At 42.3% G+C, this 17,571-nt stretch overlaps 1 protein-coding gene across 1 annotated transcript; it reads right to left on the reverse strand.

Moving 5' to 3' along the window:
* Nucleotides 1–182: 182 nt before the first annotated feature.
* Nucleotides 183–17,257, reverse strand: LOC113136467 (alpha-2-macroglobulin-like). Its single transcript, XM_026317321.1, has 30 exons — nt 17,230–17,257; nt 17,067–17,151; nt 16,798–16,948; nt 15,974–16,091; nt 15,779–15,888; nt 15,526–15,693; nt 15,027–15,254; nt 14,527–14,591; nt 14,278–14,466; nt 7,128–7,260; nt 6,629–6,775; nt 6,397–6,520; nt 6,191–6,338; nt 5,802–6,027; nt 5,262–5,388; nt 5,055–5,176; nt 4,884–4,935; nt 4,270–4,353; nt 3,721–3,897; nt 3,523–3,598; nt 3,067–3,223; nt 2,874–2,948; nt 2,524–2,686; nt 2,259–2,446; nt 1,874–2,086; nt 1,217–1,335; nt 873–963; nt 693–761; nt 510–615; nt 183–411 (listed from the first exon to the last, which is right to left on the reverse strand). Coding segments are annotated over exons 2-30 (3,687 nt in total). The 5' UTR covers nt 17,069–17,151; nt 17,230–17,257; the 3' UTR covers nt 183–352.
* Between the last annotated feature and the right edge of the window lie 314 nt (nt 17,258–17,571).

A 17,571-nucleotide genomic window follows, 5' to 3' on the forward strand; every position in this document is an offset into this window, starting at 1 on the left:
TTGGTTTAAAAACACAGTAAAGATTAAACACGTATTAGTGGGATATTCATATTTTTATTGTCCATTACACATGAATACATGATAATTTGCCAACTATCCAAACTTCACTCTTTAAGCTGTAAAAGAAAAACAGACCTTACTGGACAGTAAATTACAGGTATAGGCTCCATATGTAATACATAAATGACATGATTAATGTTCACTGTTCTTTAACAATCTCTTGAATCATCAGCTGATTTCCAAAATGTTACACATATTGTAGGATTGATACATTTAAGATTTTGTAGCTGGGTCAAAATGCTGTTGGTTTGTTGCTTTAATTACTTGTGAAAAGTGTTGTGGTGTTCCTGTATTACTGTGGACTGTTACCTGCAGCACAACGGAAGCTGTATTCTGTCTCAGCCCTGTCACCTGACGAGGAAAACAAATAAATCAGACTTTCCTCTAGTTAAACTTTTTCACATTTAGTTAGTGTGGGCTGTCTATGGAGGTCTGAGTATCTGTCTTACTTGGCTTGTAGTAGTCATAGATCTTGACCACAGCTGGCTTCAGTTTCTCCACTGAGAGCTCCTGTATGAGCTCTAACTGGTGGTCAACTGGTACATCCTTTGTTAACTGTGGGGTGGAGGAAACAACAACAATAAGTAATCTGGAGAGAACCATCTAATGATTCCCCACTGTAAATTCCTCACCTCAGTCAGGTACACCACAACATGATCTTCTATTTGCTCAACACGATCCACCAGCAGGGCACCTTTGAGCTGTGAGGAGACAATATTTAGCTGGGTTATAATTATTGTTCTCTTAAGATCGAAGACAGACTCTTTCCAACAATATTCTTTTTCCAGGTGAAAGTTTCTGTGTTATCTCACCCTCTTTAAGGACTCTGGGTCTGGGACAAACCCAGAGAGCATTTTGATATCCAGGATCACCATGTTTGTACTTGTCTGCTTTCCACTATATCTGCAATGGAACCACAAATATGTCACGTTACTTTGTGAGAGTTCACTCAGCTCTTCATAGTTCTACTGACTGTATGCATACAGTCAGTGACAGGGTTTCATTTACAGTTAGGATGTCTGAACTGAGCAAACATTTCACACATTTCCATCCACCAACAGTCACTTCATACACTCTGATGGCTGCAGAGGATTGTTTGTCTAAAATTACAGTTGTACTCCATCTTCTCCAACTCCAGTTTGTTTTAATTTCTTACAGGGATCGTAGCTTCAGAGTGAGTTTGGGTCTGTGAGATTTAGTGCAGTTGACCTCTGTGACCGCCACACTGAGAGTGGTGACATCAGTAGGAGTTGGGATGTTATAGTGAAAAGAGATCTGGAAAACAGGAACAGATCAAAGGTTTGGGTTTATTGCATTGCCTTAAGTTGCAGACATGAAGTTCCAATCATCAATTGACTGATAGGACTCAATGAAGGTTTGTTTTAAGCATGTAAATATTCAGGATGAAATACAGTAAAAAGGTCATTAACAAGAAACTAGCTTGAATAGAAATTAGAAAAAGGGATTGAGTTTACAAATACATCCACATATTTTACAATGACCAATGGGATCTGCTGTTTCTGTCCCTGGTTGGAATAATAAACAGTTAAAATGAATGTTTCCTGATTTCTATTTCTCTTTGGTTTTCAGTCCTTAATGGACTGACAAGTTCAATCTGAGAAAACTTCAGATTTAACTGTGTTATACTGATTTAACCATGTAAACTAAATGACCAGCAAAAATGGAGGTATTTCTTTTCCAATGTTATTGTATTACTAGTAGGCTGTTACCATGAGGGAATTATTATATTAGCACTGATGGTGATGCACATGTATCAAAAGCAGAAACAGGAACAATTCCAATGTTGACTGACCTGCACTGAAACACATGTGGTGCCCTTCACCTCCAGCTTGCACTTTCCTGTCACATCTGGCAGCATCTTCTCCTGATAGACCAGTTTGTTGGTCTTGCTCACATAAAATGTCAGTTGACCACTTGGAGACCAGACCGTCACTGTGCTTGAACCCTCTGCACTGAACACCAGAGTGGCATAGAGAGCCAGAGCCTGGAGAGCCACCACTGTGTCCTATAACACACCAAATATGTGTGCTCAGTTTTACAAAAGCAAGAACTGACTAATGCATATAACAGGTTTCACATTCAATTTCAGGTATTACTTTTCAGGACACCAACTGCTGCTTGCATCAAAACAAAAACCCCTGCATGCTAAATTCAATATGCAGCTGTCTGGGCTGTACCTGTGTAGAGGAGAAGCCTCCATAATGGTTCTGCTGGCCTGTCAACCACCTGACGATGTGGGAGGCGTAGCCCAGGTCTTCATTTGAAGGGGAGGCACTGAGTTTGGCCAGCAGCACATAGGAACTGATCTCCACTGACAGAGAGGCTGATGTTTCTGTTGAGGTCTGGGACCAGTAGAGAAATCCTCCTAAAACCAATAGGCACCATATTAATTTTATTCACAATAATGAAAGGAGGATAATTTCCTTCAGGAGGATGAGTCACCTTGTCTTATTGCGACTGTGTCTAGGTGCTGCAGAAGTTGAGCACGAGTCTCCATGTCTCCTGCCAGGGTGAAGACATATGCCAGCAGAGCTGTAGTGTAGGTGTTGCTGAAGTCAGTGACAGACTCCTTGAGGCAGGACAGGCTCTTGTTCATGACAGGATGCTTGAAGATATAAGCAAAGTTAAAACAAGTCATCTAAGGAACTTTAATATAACTATACCAGAGTGCTTTGGAAATTACTCAGGAATATTTATTAAATGATTTCTAGAAAAACTTTTCATCTGTATTGTCCATGTAAAAATTAATCCTTTTAGAGTAAAACAGCAGAGTTGGAGCAGATTGTACTCACGCTGACAGGCATTTTGATCTCCAAGAACACAGCAGTGATGTAAGCACTGAGTGTCACCTCATCAGATACACCACCCTGTGGAGAGGAAGTGCCATTCTCACATGATTAACAGTGTGAAAATAAACATGTATAAACTTCTTCACTCTGAATTATCATTGTTTTCATCTAAACTGCAAACGATCTGTCACTTGACCTTCATTCTGTTATTAAAGAGTTTTCCTGACTGTAGAAAACAGCCAGTTTGTCGTTGCTGTTGCAGCAGCCAGGTCTTAGACTCTTCAATCTTTTGTGGGTCGATGTAGATGAAAGACTGGGCTTTGGTAAAACATCTCACCACAAAAGCAGTCAGCCTGAGGAAAAGCAGAACAAGCTTTGACATTAAGCAACAAGATAAGTTATGGTGATGCACTAAACCTTATGTGTCATGTTTAGCATGTGGCTGATGTTACTGCAAAGAACATGTGTTATAATAGGAAATAAAGGGAACTATAATGATATTTTCCATAAGATGCAATTTCTTTCATGTCCACAGGGAAATTCCATCATTTACTTACAACCAATTTTTTTTTGTTTTTGGCACACTGTCATGACGGGGTAAATATTAGACTTTGTACATCATGTGTAGATAATTGATCAGTAACTTTCTGACCAAGTGTTCCCTGCTCCTGTTCCAAATGCACTGTAAGAACCATCAGCATGTTTGTAGTTCAGCTGTCTCTGGTAGCCTGTGTAATAGAAAGAGGGTGTTACAAGTTCAGCACACATAAGCTTTGAAGGATTTAGCTGTATGGACATTAAATATGCCAGATTATTATTTTTTCAATACAGCAAATAAAACCAGGCTCACCACTGATGAGGAAGGTGGTGGCCTTTTCCTTGATGGCTTGGGTCAGCTGCTGTGTGACTGTCAGGTACTCAAGGATGTAGATGTCAGGGGCCAGGGCTGCCGCATTCTGCTCTCCACATCCATACGGCATCTGCAGCAGTCCATCCAGGTTTTTCAGGGCTCGGCCCAGAATGTCACCTGTACAAAAAAGTCAAAGTCCAGTGGTCCTGACCTTATATTTCCAAATGGACAGATACAATTATATGCTGTAATAAAACATCCAACACATGCTGCTGTCCCAACAGAAGTATGTTCAATATGTTGAAAGTTAGAAATGCATTTGGATTTTAACTTCAATTCATTTTAGCACTATAAAATTTACAAGTCCAATGTATGCTACTACTTTCTCCAGTCCACTGTAGTCAGTTTGAATAAATTGCTCCAATTAACATCTGTGCAAAGAACATGCACATTTTGCATGAACTAGCTTTCTGCATTCTATTAAAGTGCAACAATTTGAAATGATATGACAGATGGTAGAAGAGCAAAACAATGAATTTGTCTGTTTACCCAGGACTGATACTAAAACACGAACAGATCCAGGAATCACATCCGTGGGGAGCTGTATTTGTAATTCCTCTGTCAAAGTCTCTCCTGTGTACACACAAAATAAATAAATAAAGGACAGGTAATAGGTGGGGAATGAAAAGAGGGAATTAGTGCATGAAAACTTCCATTAGGTTGATAAAATATATTTAAGGGTTCCTTGTGTAATATATAGAGTAATCAATGAATCAAGCCTGAGCCTTCTAAACCTAGACAGGGAGCAGGTCTCCTTTAATGGCGGCAGCCATGTTGCTCCACCAGGTTTCTACACTGACTCCAGACAGGGAATTGCATTTCATTTTAAAGGGGAAAGCCTCTGTATCCTCCCTGGTGTTGATATGTGAAGAGTGGTCAGACTGTTGCATTCTGAAATGTCACCACTGGATGCTCCTTTTTCATACTGTACATACTCCACCTTTACTACTGATATTTGAAATCTTAAGTCACCTGTGCTAAACTGAATAATTGCTTTGACCTTCAGAAAAATGAAGGGTACCATTTTGACAGTATTAAACTTCTAAAGTAACAGCTGACTCTCCTTCAAGATGTTCCACTGATCATGTGTGATGTAAACTGACCTTTTGGACAGAGCAGCCAGTTGTAAGTCTTTTCCACCTCTATACCCTCAGCCTGGGAGGGAAAGATGGAAATAAAGCATATGAGGGAGGGGGCTGGGGAACACTTTGCTGTGCATACAGTAAAAATGTTAAATGTTATTAAAATGTATACAATTATGTTACAGTACGAACCTTTACAATAAGAGATTTTGTGACCACATCAATACGACCTCTCTCTGGCACGCTCACAATCTCATTGCCACATGAAGCTTGAGATGCTACAGCCCCAGCAGTTACAGACACATTCACAGTCCCTAAAATGACCAAGATCAGATTTTTAGGTCCTGTTCATTCACTTTTCACATCTTACAACAGTGTGGCAGGAAGTTTGATCCTCACCTAAGGTTGATGGGGTCATGGTCCAACTGACAGTCTTGCGTTCACTGCCACACAGACAGAATGTGTACTGGCCACCAGACAGGGGAGTGAGGGTGTAGTCTAAAGAGGGTGCTGGTGTAACAGTGACCTGTTCAAGATGACAATACTTTAAAACTGACACCATGACTGCAATTGGCTAGATCTGATATGTATCTTGTACCCAAACCACTCATTAATTTAGCAATAATAATATTTTAAGATGAATCATCTGAGAACTGGACCTTGTTGCAACACCAGAATTAGCATTCTGGATAAGCCCAATCTGTGTCATCATCAACATCAATTCTGATATTAAGTTGAAAAGTCAATTTTCCATGAATCCATGATAATGAGGTTTTTTATTTTTAAGGGACAGTGAGGTGAGTAGGGACTCTGCATTTGAAACATGCCTTAGAAAATAAGAGGAACTTAAGATCAAAACAGACATGTTTTTGCCCATGTAATCCAAATTAAAGTTACCCTAAGATGAAGAACTGACTATTAACACCATGTGATCATTACCATAATGCAGCTTGTCAGGTAGCTGAAGGTGGTTGCCTTCAGTTCAAAGCGCTCTCCCCGGATGACGGAGTAGGGCAGGGTGAGCTCAAGGAAGAAGGGCTGGAAGACGGTGAGCGTTGTACGAGGAGCCAAACCAAAACCCACAAGGGACAAACAGAAAACCTCAGTCTCCCAGGTGGTGATGGTGTCAGGGACAGTGAGAGACTTAGCTGAAATTCCACGCACTCTGGTTCAGCAGATACACAAACATATTGGTGAGTTTTGGGGGAACAAAAATACAATACCAGTATCCTGTGCAAATATACAATTGTTTCATGCACTGAACACCAAAATACTCAAATATGCAATGTAACATTTTGCATGACCAGACATTTGCAACAGAAACACACCCAACATCTACTAGTTCCCATATCCAAGTCTCAGGGAAAAAGGTGCGGACTGTCACAACAGGGGAAGCAGGAATTAACCCAGGAGCCTCCATAGGAGCAGATTCTGGTACAACTCTGGATGGCAGTTTGAAATCCATTATACGAAAACCTGAAAAACCTGAAAAAGAATCAGAAAGTATACAGCAAGAAATGAATGACAGGGGTACAGTGTCTTATAACACTGGTAAAAAGTCTGTATGTGACAGCACCTTGTTGGTATTCTCTTCCTTTGAACCTGAGGCAGGATGGTATTTGAATAAGTAAGTTTGTTACCATCTTCAGTCCTACATTCTAGAAGGGGGAGGAAATGTATACATGTACACACAAACGTAAAGTTCATTACACATACAACCTATTCATTTTCTTTATATTGTGCATGAAGTGCTATAGAACGTGTACCTGGAAAACTGTAAAAGCATCACTTGCATCAGGTCCAGGATATGGGAAGAACTTGGATCTTTTTGCTCTCACATTCAAGCACTCTGTAGAATCTTGAACCTCATATGGAATATAGGATCCTCTTACGACTGGCAGCAAACTAAATATCTGGAAAGGAAAACATGGATCAAATAAACTTCCAAACATTTCTTACTCTAATCTCAGGTTTGGACAAATCTTTGGATTATAGGTCTACAGTGGTCTTACTCTGAAACACAGCTTAAAAGTATCTGTGACAACAGTACATTTTTCCTTAAGGTCACCTCATATGAAGGAATACACCTCACATATGTAAATCTTAAATTTTGCATAGCATTTTCACATCAATACTTCATTTGGTAACAGTGTACAATTTGCAAAAATTTCTAACAGGACAGAGTAGCAAAATAAAACTATACCCTGGGTGACTTATGTTAACAGACACTAAATGCTGCAAGCATCTACTGATTCTAGACGTTACCTTGTCTGCATCCAGACTCTTCCCTGGCTCTTTAATGAAGACACTCCGGTCAACTGCGCTCACACCACACAGAGAGTGTGGCTCGGCTGTCAGTGTCATGGTGACGTGCTCCCCAGGGACAGCTGAGGATGGAGTAAACTCCAGTGTTACAACCCAATATAGTCTAGGGGAAGTTTTGGGGAGTAACATACGTTTCCAGGCACGGGAATGTAATCAGGTATTTATTTACAGGGTACGAACCAGCGATTCTTACAGAAAAATACAAATAGGAAAATGGTGTGACACTGGAGTAAACACTATTTTAACAGCAATAAATAACAAAGAACCAAAGAAGAAAACAGAAACAACCCCAAACTCCAGGTCTAAACCAATACAGTCAACTTATAAAGTAACAAAGGGAGAGCTAGGGGGTTGACTAGACCAGCCTGCTATATAACATTAACAGCGCTAAGAAATGTTAACAAAACACAGATAACACAATCCCACAACAGGGGTAACAAACTGGAACCGCCACGCGGTGTACAAACCTAGTTAATCTAACACAGAAGTCTGAGAAAGAGTCACAACATCAAGGGTGAACCTGACCACGGACAAAGGCACAGTTTCACACCGAGCTAGTGAACTCTCCGAGCTCTAAATGCGCGATGGGCTGAGGGGTGGATCGCTGATTGGTGGAAGGCTGAAGCGGTGGGCCAATCAGGCGAAGAGGCGCGATCCATGGTTGATCTTCTTGCAGCTGCTGTTTCGCAACCCCGTCGGCCAATGACAATCCCGAACAGCTGCACCTATCAGTCGGAGGTGTATTTCAGGAATCCCAATCATCCTCTTCGTGGCGCACTCAGACAGAGCACAAGAAAACAGTACGGGGGGGGGGCGAGAACCAAGAAGGCCTGGGGCCGTAACACCCCTCCCCTTAAAATTTTTGCACAATCCATATGCAACTCATGCACAAAAGTTTATCAACAAGAATAACATTATTTTGTCTATACCAAACAAAATTTTTGTTACTCACATCTAGATAAGGCATCCGCTAGTAAATTTTCGGAGCCCTTTTTATGGCGGATTTCCAGATGGTAGTCTTGGACTGTAAGAGCCCATCGCATTAGTCGCTGGTTGTGGTTGTACATTCGGGCGAGGAATACGAGTGGGTTATGGTCGGTGTAAACCAGGATAGGAAGGTGACTGGATCCAACATATACATCAAAATGCTGTAGAGCCAATATTAATGCTAAAGTTTCTTTCTCAACAGTTGAATACCGAGTTTGGTATTTGTTAAACTTTCGAGAAAAGTAACTAACCGGGTGTTCAATGCCCTCCAAATCGTCCTGGAGTAGAACGGCTCCAGCCCCAACATCACTGGCATCAATGTCGAGCCTAAAGGGTTTAGAGTGATCAGGGGATTGTAACACAGGTGAATGACATAACAGAGCCTTTAGACATTCAAACGCACTTTGACAGTCAGGGGTCCATTCAAACCTTTCTTTAGGGCTAAGCAGACTAGTTAGGGGTTGAGCAACTGTCGCAAAGTTTCGACAGAAAGCACGGTAATAGCCTGCCATTCCTAAAAATCTACGTAGCATTCGCCGTGTGGTGGGCACAGGAAAATTTACTATAGCGTGAATCTTCTCTATGACAGGGCGCACCTGTCCTTGGCCAACTTCCCTACCTAGGTAACGTACCGTGGCTTGGCCAAATTCACACTTGGCAAGGTTTAGCGTCAACGACGCCTGTGCGAGTCGCTCGAAAACCTTGCATAACACATTCACATGTTCTGGCCAGTTTTGTGTGTACACAACAACGTCATCCAAGTAAACACTACATTCTTCAACATCGTGTAAGACGATGTTCATTAGCCGCTGAAAAGTGGCAGGGGCGTTACACAAGCCGAACGCCATGACTGTATATTGCAACAAACAGTCAGGCGTAACAAAGGCAGCTATTTCAGAGGCACGTTCAGTTAACGGGACTTGCCAGTATCCCTTTAACAAATCTAGCCTAGATACGAACCTGGCAGAACCAACATTATCCACGCAATCCTCCATGCGAGGGAGTGGATATGAATCAGGGACAGTAATGTGATTTACCTTGCGGAAGTCGGTGATGAATCGCGGGGTACCGTCAGATTTGGCCTCCACCAAACAAGGTGAACTCCACGCGCTGTGACTAGAGATAGCAAAACCATGTCGTAACAAGTAATCCGTTTCAGATTTCATTACCCCACGTTTAACGAGGTTTACCCGGTATGGATGCTGTTTTATTGGCCTAGCATCTCCAACATCTATGTCATGTGTTAAGACGTTGGTGCGAGTGGGTACATCATTAAACAAACAAGGGAAATCTTTCACAAGCTGTTTTATGTCAGCTTGTTGCTCTGGATTCAGATGAGTCAATCGTTTAGAATAACTCTTTAACTCCTCGGAGTTTGTTAGTCTACCAGTTTGACGTACCGTAGGGTATGTTTCATGTTCCCTGTCCTCAGGATCATCTGGGTCAACATGGTGCACGATGACTACGGCACTAGTATGTGCTGTAACTGATTGAGGAATGTCAGCATTGGCGGACCCTCGGGAGAAATATCGCTTTAACATGTTTACATGGCAAACTCTCTTTTTCCGACGGCGATCGGGCGTGTGAATCAAATAATCCGTGTCGCTAAGTTTATTATCAATCGTATATGGACCAGTGAAGCGGGCATTTAGGGAGGAGCCCGTTTGCGGTAGTAATACCAAAACCTGATCCCCAACAGTAAACTGTCGGTGTATTGCGGTTTGGTCATGGTGGCGTTTCATGACAGTTTGGGTATGTTCTAAAGTCTCTTTGGCAAGCTGGTTTGCAGTATGCAACCGCTCCCTAAATTTGCTCACGTAACTTAACACGTTACATGCTGGTACATTCGCATTCAGTATAGTCTCTTTGACAGCCTTCAGCGGACTGCGCGGAGTATGTGCAAACACTAGCTCATAGGGACTAAATCCTAATGATTCCTGTTTGGCATTACGTGCAGCAAATAGCACAAAAGGTAAACCCTCATCCCATTCCTTTTCCGTCTCCAAACAATACTTACGGAGCATACTTTTTACTGTCTGGTGCCACCTCTCCAGGGCACCTTGACTTTCTGGATGGTAAGCACTAGAGGTCACGTGCTGGGCCTCCAGAGTTTTCATTACCTGTTGAAAGGTTTTTGACATAAAGTTCGTTCCTTGGTCCGTTTGGATTACCTGCGGTAGTCCAAACGTTGCAAAGTATGTCATTAATGCTTTAACGACAATGGGGGCCGTAATTCGCTTTAACGGTAGGGCCTCCGGATATCTAGTAGCGGTACACATTATAGTCAGCAAATACTGATTTCCATTTCGAGTCCTAGGTAAAGGACCTACACAATCAATAATAATTTTACCAAATGGTTGTGTCACTACTGGGATTGGACAGAGTGGGGCACGGGGAATACCCTGATTGGGTTTCCCGGCCAACTGGCAAACATGACAGCTACGACAGAATTTACCTACATCTTGTTTTAATCCTGGCCAGAAAAAATGTTGCAAAATGTGATGATACGTCTTTGTAATTCCTAAATGTCCAGACCAGCAACTTTCATGGGCTAATGACAGTACCTGCTGCCTAAAGCTCTGCGGCAACACGACTTGCGTCACGTGTCCCCATTCATTATCTTTACTACCGGGCGCATACCATTTTCGCATTAGTACCTCATTTTCCAGGTATAACTGAGCACGTTTGTTAGATTGGGCTGAATTTGACCTAGGCATATTGTCCTTCCTTTCCAATCCCTCAAAGCACTTGTATAATGTGGGATCCAGCCGTTGTAACTCGCTAAGCCGTTTGGCAGGTACAGCGGTTGTCACCTCCTCCATACCTGAAGGGGACTCTGCCGCTACTTTCAGCTTGCAAGGGTGATTTGGAGCTACCGGAAACTCGGTCTCGGTTTTCCCTGTCTCTGCAAATAGAGGCATGAGAAAGCTATCCTCAATGCAAATATCAGTATTGGCACGAGCTTGGGATCTGGTAACGGCACATACAGGAAATGGGGCAGACTCATTATACATTTCAGGCGTTATAGGCACATCCACTACCTCTAACGATGGTAGTACTTTTCCACCCGCTATGTCATTTCCCAATAACAAAGCTACTCCCTCTATAGGTAGTTCATCACTCACCGCTATAGGAAAGTAACCCGTCACTAGCTTAGATTTTATATAAATCGTGTGGATGGGTTTGGGGGTGTAGCCTAGTTCAATCCCCCTCAAGATGGCACTATAACCACAGGCGGAGTCTGCGGAGAAAGGCAGAACACTTGACAGTATAACAGATTGGGATCCCCCTGTGTCTCGTAACATGGTTATGGGTTTGCACTCTGAGTTTTCAGAGAGAGAGATACAACCTTCCAAGATAAACGGTTTAAAACATGGATCAACCTTGTCCTTACCGTCATGTACAACCGTGTTCTGAGTAAAACCAACGCCTTTTGCGTGGGCTCTTTTATTCGCATCACCACTCGCAGTGGCCTGTTTCTTTTTAAGGGAAGGGCAGTCAGCTATGATATGCCCGACCTGGTGACAGTAAAAGCATTGTCTTTCCGCCGGCACATTGCTCGTTAACCCAATATCGCCCAATTTGGAGATTTTTGGCAAACGAACCTTTGTAACAGGTTCAAACGTATGTTTATGAATTAGGGCAAATTCATCAGAGAGCACTGCCGCATCAGTCAATGTTTCCACTTTCTGTTCATTCAGATAAGTCACCACACGATCAGGAAGACACTGTTTAAACTCCTCCAACAACACCAGTTCCTTCAATAAATCGAAACTGTTCGCATTACACGAATGACACCATTTTTCAAACAGATTCATTTTCAGTCGTGAAAATTCTACATACGTTTGCTGTGGACTCTTCCTCAGTTTCCTAAACTTCTGGCGGTAAGCTTCAGGTACCAATTCATACGCTCGTAATATGGCAGTTTTTATCTTCCCATAGTCCAGGCTGTCTGGCAAAGGTAGAGCCGAAATAACCTCTTGGGCTTTTCCCTGCATCTTGCACTGAATAAGCACAGCCCAAATCTCTTCAGGCCAGTGCAGAGCAATAGCTAGTCTCTCAAATACCTGAAAGTACACATCTACTTCAGCTTCTCTAAACACTGGAACCAAAGTAATGTGCTTACTTACATCAAAGGTAGGTGTCGCGCTGCTGACCCGAGGGGCATCAGGGGTTTCATGCTGTGGAGCTGCCATCTGCTGGGCTACATGCGGACGTGCGTAGGACTGGCCCGCAAGTTCCAACTGTCTAATTCGCACAGCCGTGTCGGCCTCAATCTGCAGCTTCTTTACTTCCAGGTCAAATTGTAGTTGTCGGGCCCTCTCCTGGGCCTCAACCTGCATGCGGGCGAGGCGGACCTTCAGCCGCGCCTCTACCCTAGACCCGGAACCAGTCAATGATGAGGGATCGAACCGGGGCAGGGTAAATGGTGTCTTACCTGTCTCACCTTCGTCCCCATCACTGGCCGTAGCGGCTAGGGGTTCCACCCCCGCCTCTTTACCTGGCACAACAGTGCTGGCACTTGGGTCTACCTTAGTGACTTTTGGAACCACAGCAGGAAGTAGAATACCCCGCTCGGTCAGAGCTTCCGCCAATAACAATTTCAGGTCGCATTTAGCGATTTGTTTGGGGAAAGGGACATCCAGTCTTGTGGCAATAAGCGCTAGATCCCCCTTTCTACATTTATTTAGTAGTTCCAGGGTAGGAGAAGCCAAAAACAACTCGGCATAATCCGTTGCCATACTAGACCGACACAGCCTCTGCTGTCCAATGGCCTGAAACACTACTGTGGGTTTTGGTTTTGGGAGGTCAAGTAGGAGTATTAAGATCCCGGACGAGCCCCCACTTATGTTACAACCCAATATAGTCTAGGGGAAGTTTTGGGGAGTAACATACGTTTCCAGGCACGGGAATGTAATCAGGTATTTATTTACAGGGTACGAACCAGCGATTCTTACAGAAAAATACAAATAGGAAAATGGTGTGACACTGGAGTAAACACTATTTTAACAGCAATAAATAACAAAGAACCAAAGAAGAAAACAGAAACAACCCCAAACTCCAGGTCTAAACCAATACAGTCAACTTATAAAGTAACAAAGGGAGAGCTAGGGGGTTGACTAGACCAGCCTGCTATATAACATTAACAGCGCTAAGAAATGTTAACAAAACACAGATAACACAATCCCACAACAGGGGTAACAAACTGGAACCGCCACGCGGTGTACAAACCTAGTTAATCTAACACAGAAGTCTGAGAAAGAGTCACAACATCAAGGGTGAACCTGACCACGGACAAAGGCACAGTTTCACACCGAGCTAGTGAACTCTCCGAGCTCTAAATGCGCGATGGGCTGAGGGGTGGATCGCTGATTGGTGGAAGGCTGAAGCGGTGGGCCAATCAGGCGAAGAGGCGCGATCCATGGTTGATCTTCTTGCAGCTGCTGTTTCGCAACCCCGTCGGCCAATGACAATCCCGAACAGCTGCACCTATCAGTCGGAGGTGTATTTCAGGAATCCCAATCATCCTCTTCGTGGCGCACTCAGACAGAGCACAAGAAAACAGTACGGGGGGGGGGCGAGAACCAAGAAGGCCTGGGGCCGTAACACCAGTGACACCTGGCACACACATTACACCTGGACATTAGTGATATTTTGCACTGCAAACAGCCAATGACAACAGTATACTGTAAACTCCTTAATAGATGTTGTACTCTTCTGCTTTGCAGATTTATAAACATGGGCTCATATGAACCCTTGTGCAGTTGGGTAAATGACAAACATGTTATGCAGATTGACTCAAATGCAAGAAAATAAACTAGTGCTAATATGAGTCCATAGGTGAAGTTACTGCTGCAACTGTGCTGAGGTTGGTGCTTGCTTTTGAGGAGTAACAGAGCATGGATGCCAAATGTCAACATCACAGCTGTTCTATATTTCCATAAGTTATTCCATGTGACTGTGCTGACTGAACTTTGATTTGCTCCCAGAGCTTCATAACATGTTTAAGGATGAAAAGCTGGGACCACACATATTACACTAAGGTAAAAATAATCTATAAGATGACCAGGGTGGTATGAAACATTTCTACATTTTTTAAGATCAATAAAGGTCTAACCATATACTGACCTTGTGAGTGAAGCATTTCTCAGTGGAGAAGTCAGCACTGCTGGCAATCACAGTCTCACTGGGGAGGACTGCATAAGTCACAACCTGGACAAGTGGCACCATCTCTGGAGACACTTTCAACTTAAAAGACACCTGACCCTGAGTCACTGGAACAATAAACCAACTGTAAGAAACCCATGTAAAGATATCACTCTATGAAATCATGATTTAAACCAGTCTTCACCAACCTGTTGTCATTACTGCAATTTGTTGACGTCGCAGCAAAACAATAGCTCCTCTGGACAGAACCTATGAAATTAAAGACAATTACACATAGTGAGCAGTCCAACACGATGATTACACTCTCTGGCTGCTTATGCTGCAGAAAACATAACACCAGATGAACTACAACTAGTTTTGGGAACAAATTAGCCTGGGTACAACCCAAATTCAGCCCCAAAAACTTAATTGTTTAACACAAGCTCAGAGCTTATGTTATGTTGCTTTTGTAAATAAAGGTCTTTGTCCTATATGATGGTAGTAGATTGTTACCATACAGCAATAACATCAAAGATGCAGTCTAACATCCAATACTTTGGCACCTTCAGTCTCACCACACAAGTCAGCCGATGCTGTTATGGCCATAAATGGAACTGTTCCTTTAGGAACAGAGTTGATGTAAAAGGTAATTAACACTTGTGTTCATCTTAAAGAACTGATGGCAACAGTTCACCTGCCACTCACCAGAAACATCACATCCACAGAGCCCTGGGCCTCTCCAACTATAGTGTACTGGATGAAGATTTCCTCTTCTTTGCCACAGGAAAGTGGTTTATCCTTATTCTTCACCTGCAGGCTGCTGACACTTTTACCAGCAGGAGAAAGCTGCTGGACCATAGACAGTCTGTGCTCTCCAGTCTCATAGTATGGAACTCTGTAACCAGGGTATCCCAGTGTTGACCTGTCACTCACCTGGATTAAAGAGAAGAAACACTACAAATGAGGTCATGGTGGTTGAAGTAGACAGACATTGCAAAGTGAGCTCAGCTTTTATGAACAAGACAAATGTTGCCATGTAGAAACAGTAAACAGTTTCAAAACTGGTCACTAGCTGGTATGAAGACATGTTGTCCTGTTGCAGCATCAAGGGAAACGACTTCAGGTTTCAGCTTTCAGGCAGGAATATCTTCATGAAAATGTTTTGATGCAACATTTTGGCATACAGGTTGAAGTCTTTACTTACTTGGAGGTGGATGTCTCCAGCGTTGTCAGCTGTGCTAATTGAAAAAGTGGCAACACCACTGCTGTCAGTTGTGAAACTCAGTAGCCAACGAGCTGACCACACTTCACCCTCAAAAAGGTGCACTTGCATGAAAGGAATGGCTGTGCCATTGTAATGAACTGCTTTGACCTGTTGGAAACATTAAGCTGCATTATTGATACTGTTACACCATCTATGAAGTGACACCAATGATGTGAAGACACTTTGTACTTACTTTCCCCGTCACACTTTGTCCTTGTTCATATACAGTGGGTGTGTCAAAAAAGGACAGCCTTCCAACGATATAGGAAATCATCAGGGTTTTCTCTTGGGTGACTACAACACCTATATGGAAAGGCTGTGTTACAATAATGCATTTGCCATACAGTTCCAATATAATGGTCTTTTTTCATTGGGGGGGAGAACTTGCCTGTCCCCTCTTCTTCCACAGTGGCCTTGACTTCCAGTATATCTTGTAGAACACTTTGGTCGACTTTGGTGAAAGTTGACATCATGAAGGTAAAAGTGGCACAGCCTTTTTTGTCCAACTAGAAAGGACAATTTGAAATTACATAAATTAGGGGGGTGGGGAGACAACACTTGGAATTGTTTGAGTCAGTCCAGTGTTCACAGCTCAGGCTTCAGATGTTACTTACAAATGAAGACATGTTTTTAAAAACATTGTAGAAAATCACCATCTGCATAAGAAACACTGCCAAGGCTAAAACATGTTGAAATTTAAAGCAGGTACCAATTCTCTTGCTTATGTATTGTACTTATGGAAAATTAAAAGGAGTCCTCTTTTTTAATATTACTCTTTGAACTCTCCTCCAGGTGTTTTTCCCCATGGCGTCTTAGCTAACAGTGGAATAAAAAAAAAAAAAAAAAAATCTGAATGATGGAAAAACTATAACTCAATATTTATGTGATTGTTAGTTATTGGGATGCCATCTAGACAACATGAATGTTTAACTCACCATCTGTGATGAATGTTAAAGTAGCTGATAGTTAAAAGTGGGGAACTTTTAACTGACTCTGCTGGTGAAGACCACTGAGCTTGGGTTACAATTGTCAAATCACCATTTCTATGGTCAAATGTACTCCAATGTTTTTTTTAGATTCAAATTACAAAACAGATGACAATATCCTATTTTCTAACAGTATTAAACATGTACAACTATGTTATAGGTACAATTTACACTACAGGCAATTTGTTTCAGCAGAAAGATGAGGCTGATTCTATAGCACATTTACCTGCTTTGTCTCCTTGCTACATGGGGGAGTTACATCAGGTATTCCTGGTGGAAAAGCTGGCTTGGCTAAACGAATATTAACAAAATAGGGTTGACTAGGTCGACATATCTCAACTTTAACGCTTCCTGGCACAGGCTGTCCAAATGTGTACCTAATTAAATGAAAATAAAACAAAGCAATTCATTAGAAAGGACTCATTTCCTCAAAGTTGCTCTGTTCTGATTCATTGAGGGCAAACACTTTGATTGGTTAAAAGGGTTTTCACTTACATTGCACAGACTTTAACTTGGAGTTGCTCCTGGGCAACACTTACTTCATCAGCTGTGTCTAGTTTTACCTCAAATCTAGGCAAAACTGGGAACAAAATGTGGTTATTGGCATTCATGCTTTGATAAAAATGAGTAGAAAAGGAATTTATTAGTCATAATGTACCATATTTCTCCACTTTGAAGCTGTGATATACTTTATCTTCACCAATAGTCACAGTGATTTGGTAGATTCCTTCACGGGCCTCAGAGCTCAAAGTGTAAGAAAGCTGCACTATTTTACTGTTGGATGTTTCATTCAGCCACTGTCCAATCCGATTACCGCTAGCATCCTGTTTAAATAAATGAAGGAACATGCATTTAGGGCATGAATAGGAAACGTGTCAACACAGGGTGCACATACACAAAAATACAGTGGTACTTATGTGTTTTCACTCCAGCATAACAGCAGATAAAGTTGAACCATTTATTTGTATAGTGTAATGATTTAGCATATCTGTGTCTTGGG

The sequence above is a fragment of the Mastacembelus armatus genome, chromosome 13 (genome assembly GCF_900324485.2).
Source record: "Mastacembelus armatus chromosome 13, fMasArm1.2, whole genome shotgun sequence".
Lineage (NCBI taxonomy): Eukaryota > Metazoa > Chordata > Actinopteri > Synbranchiformes > Mastacembelidae > Mastacembelus > Mastacembelus armatus.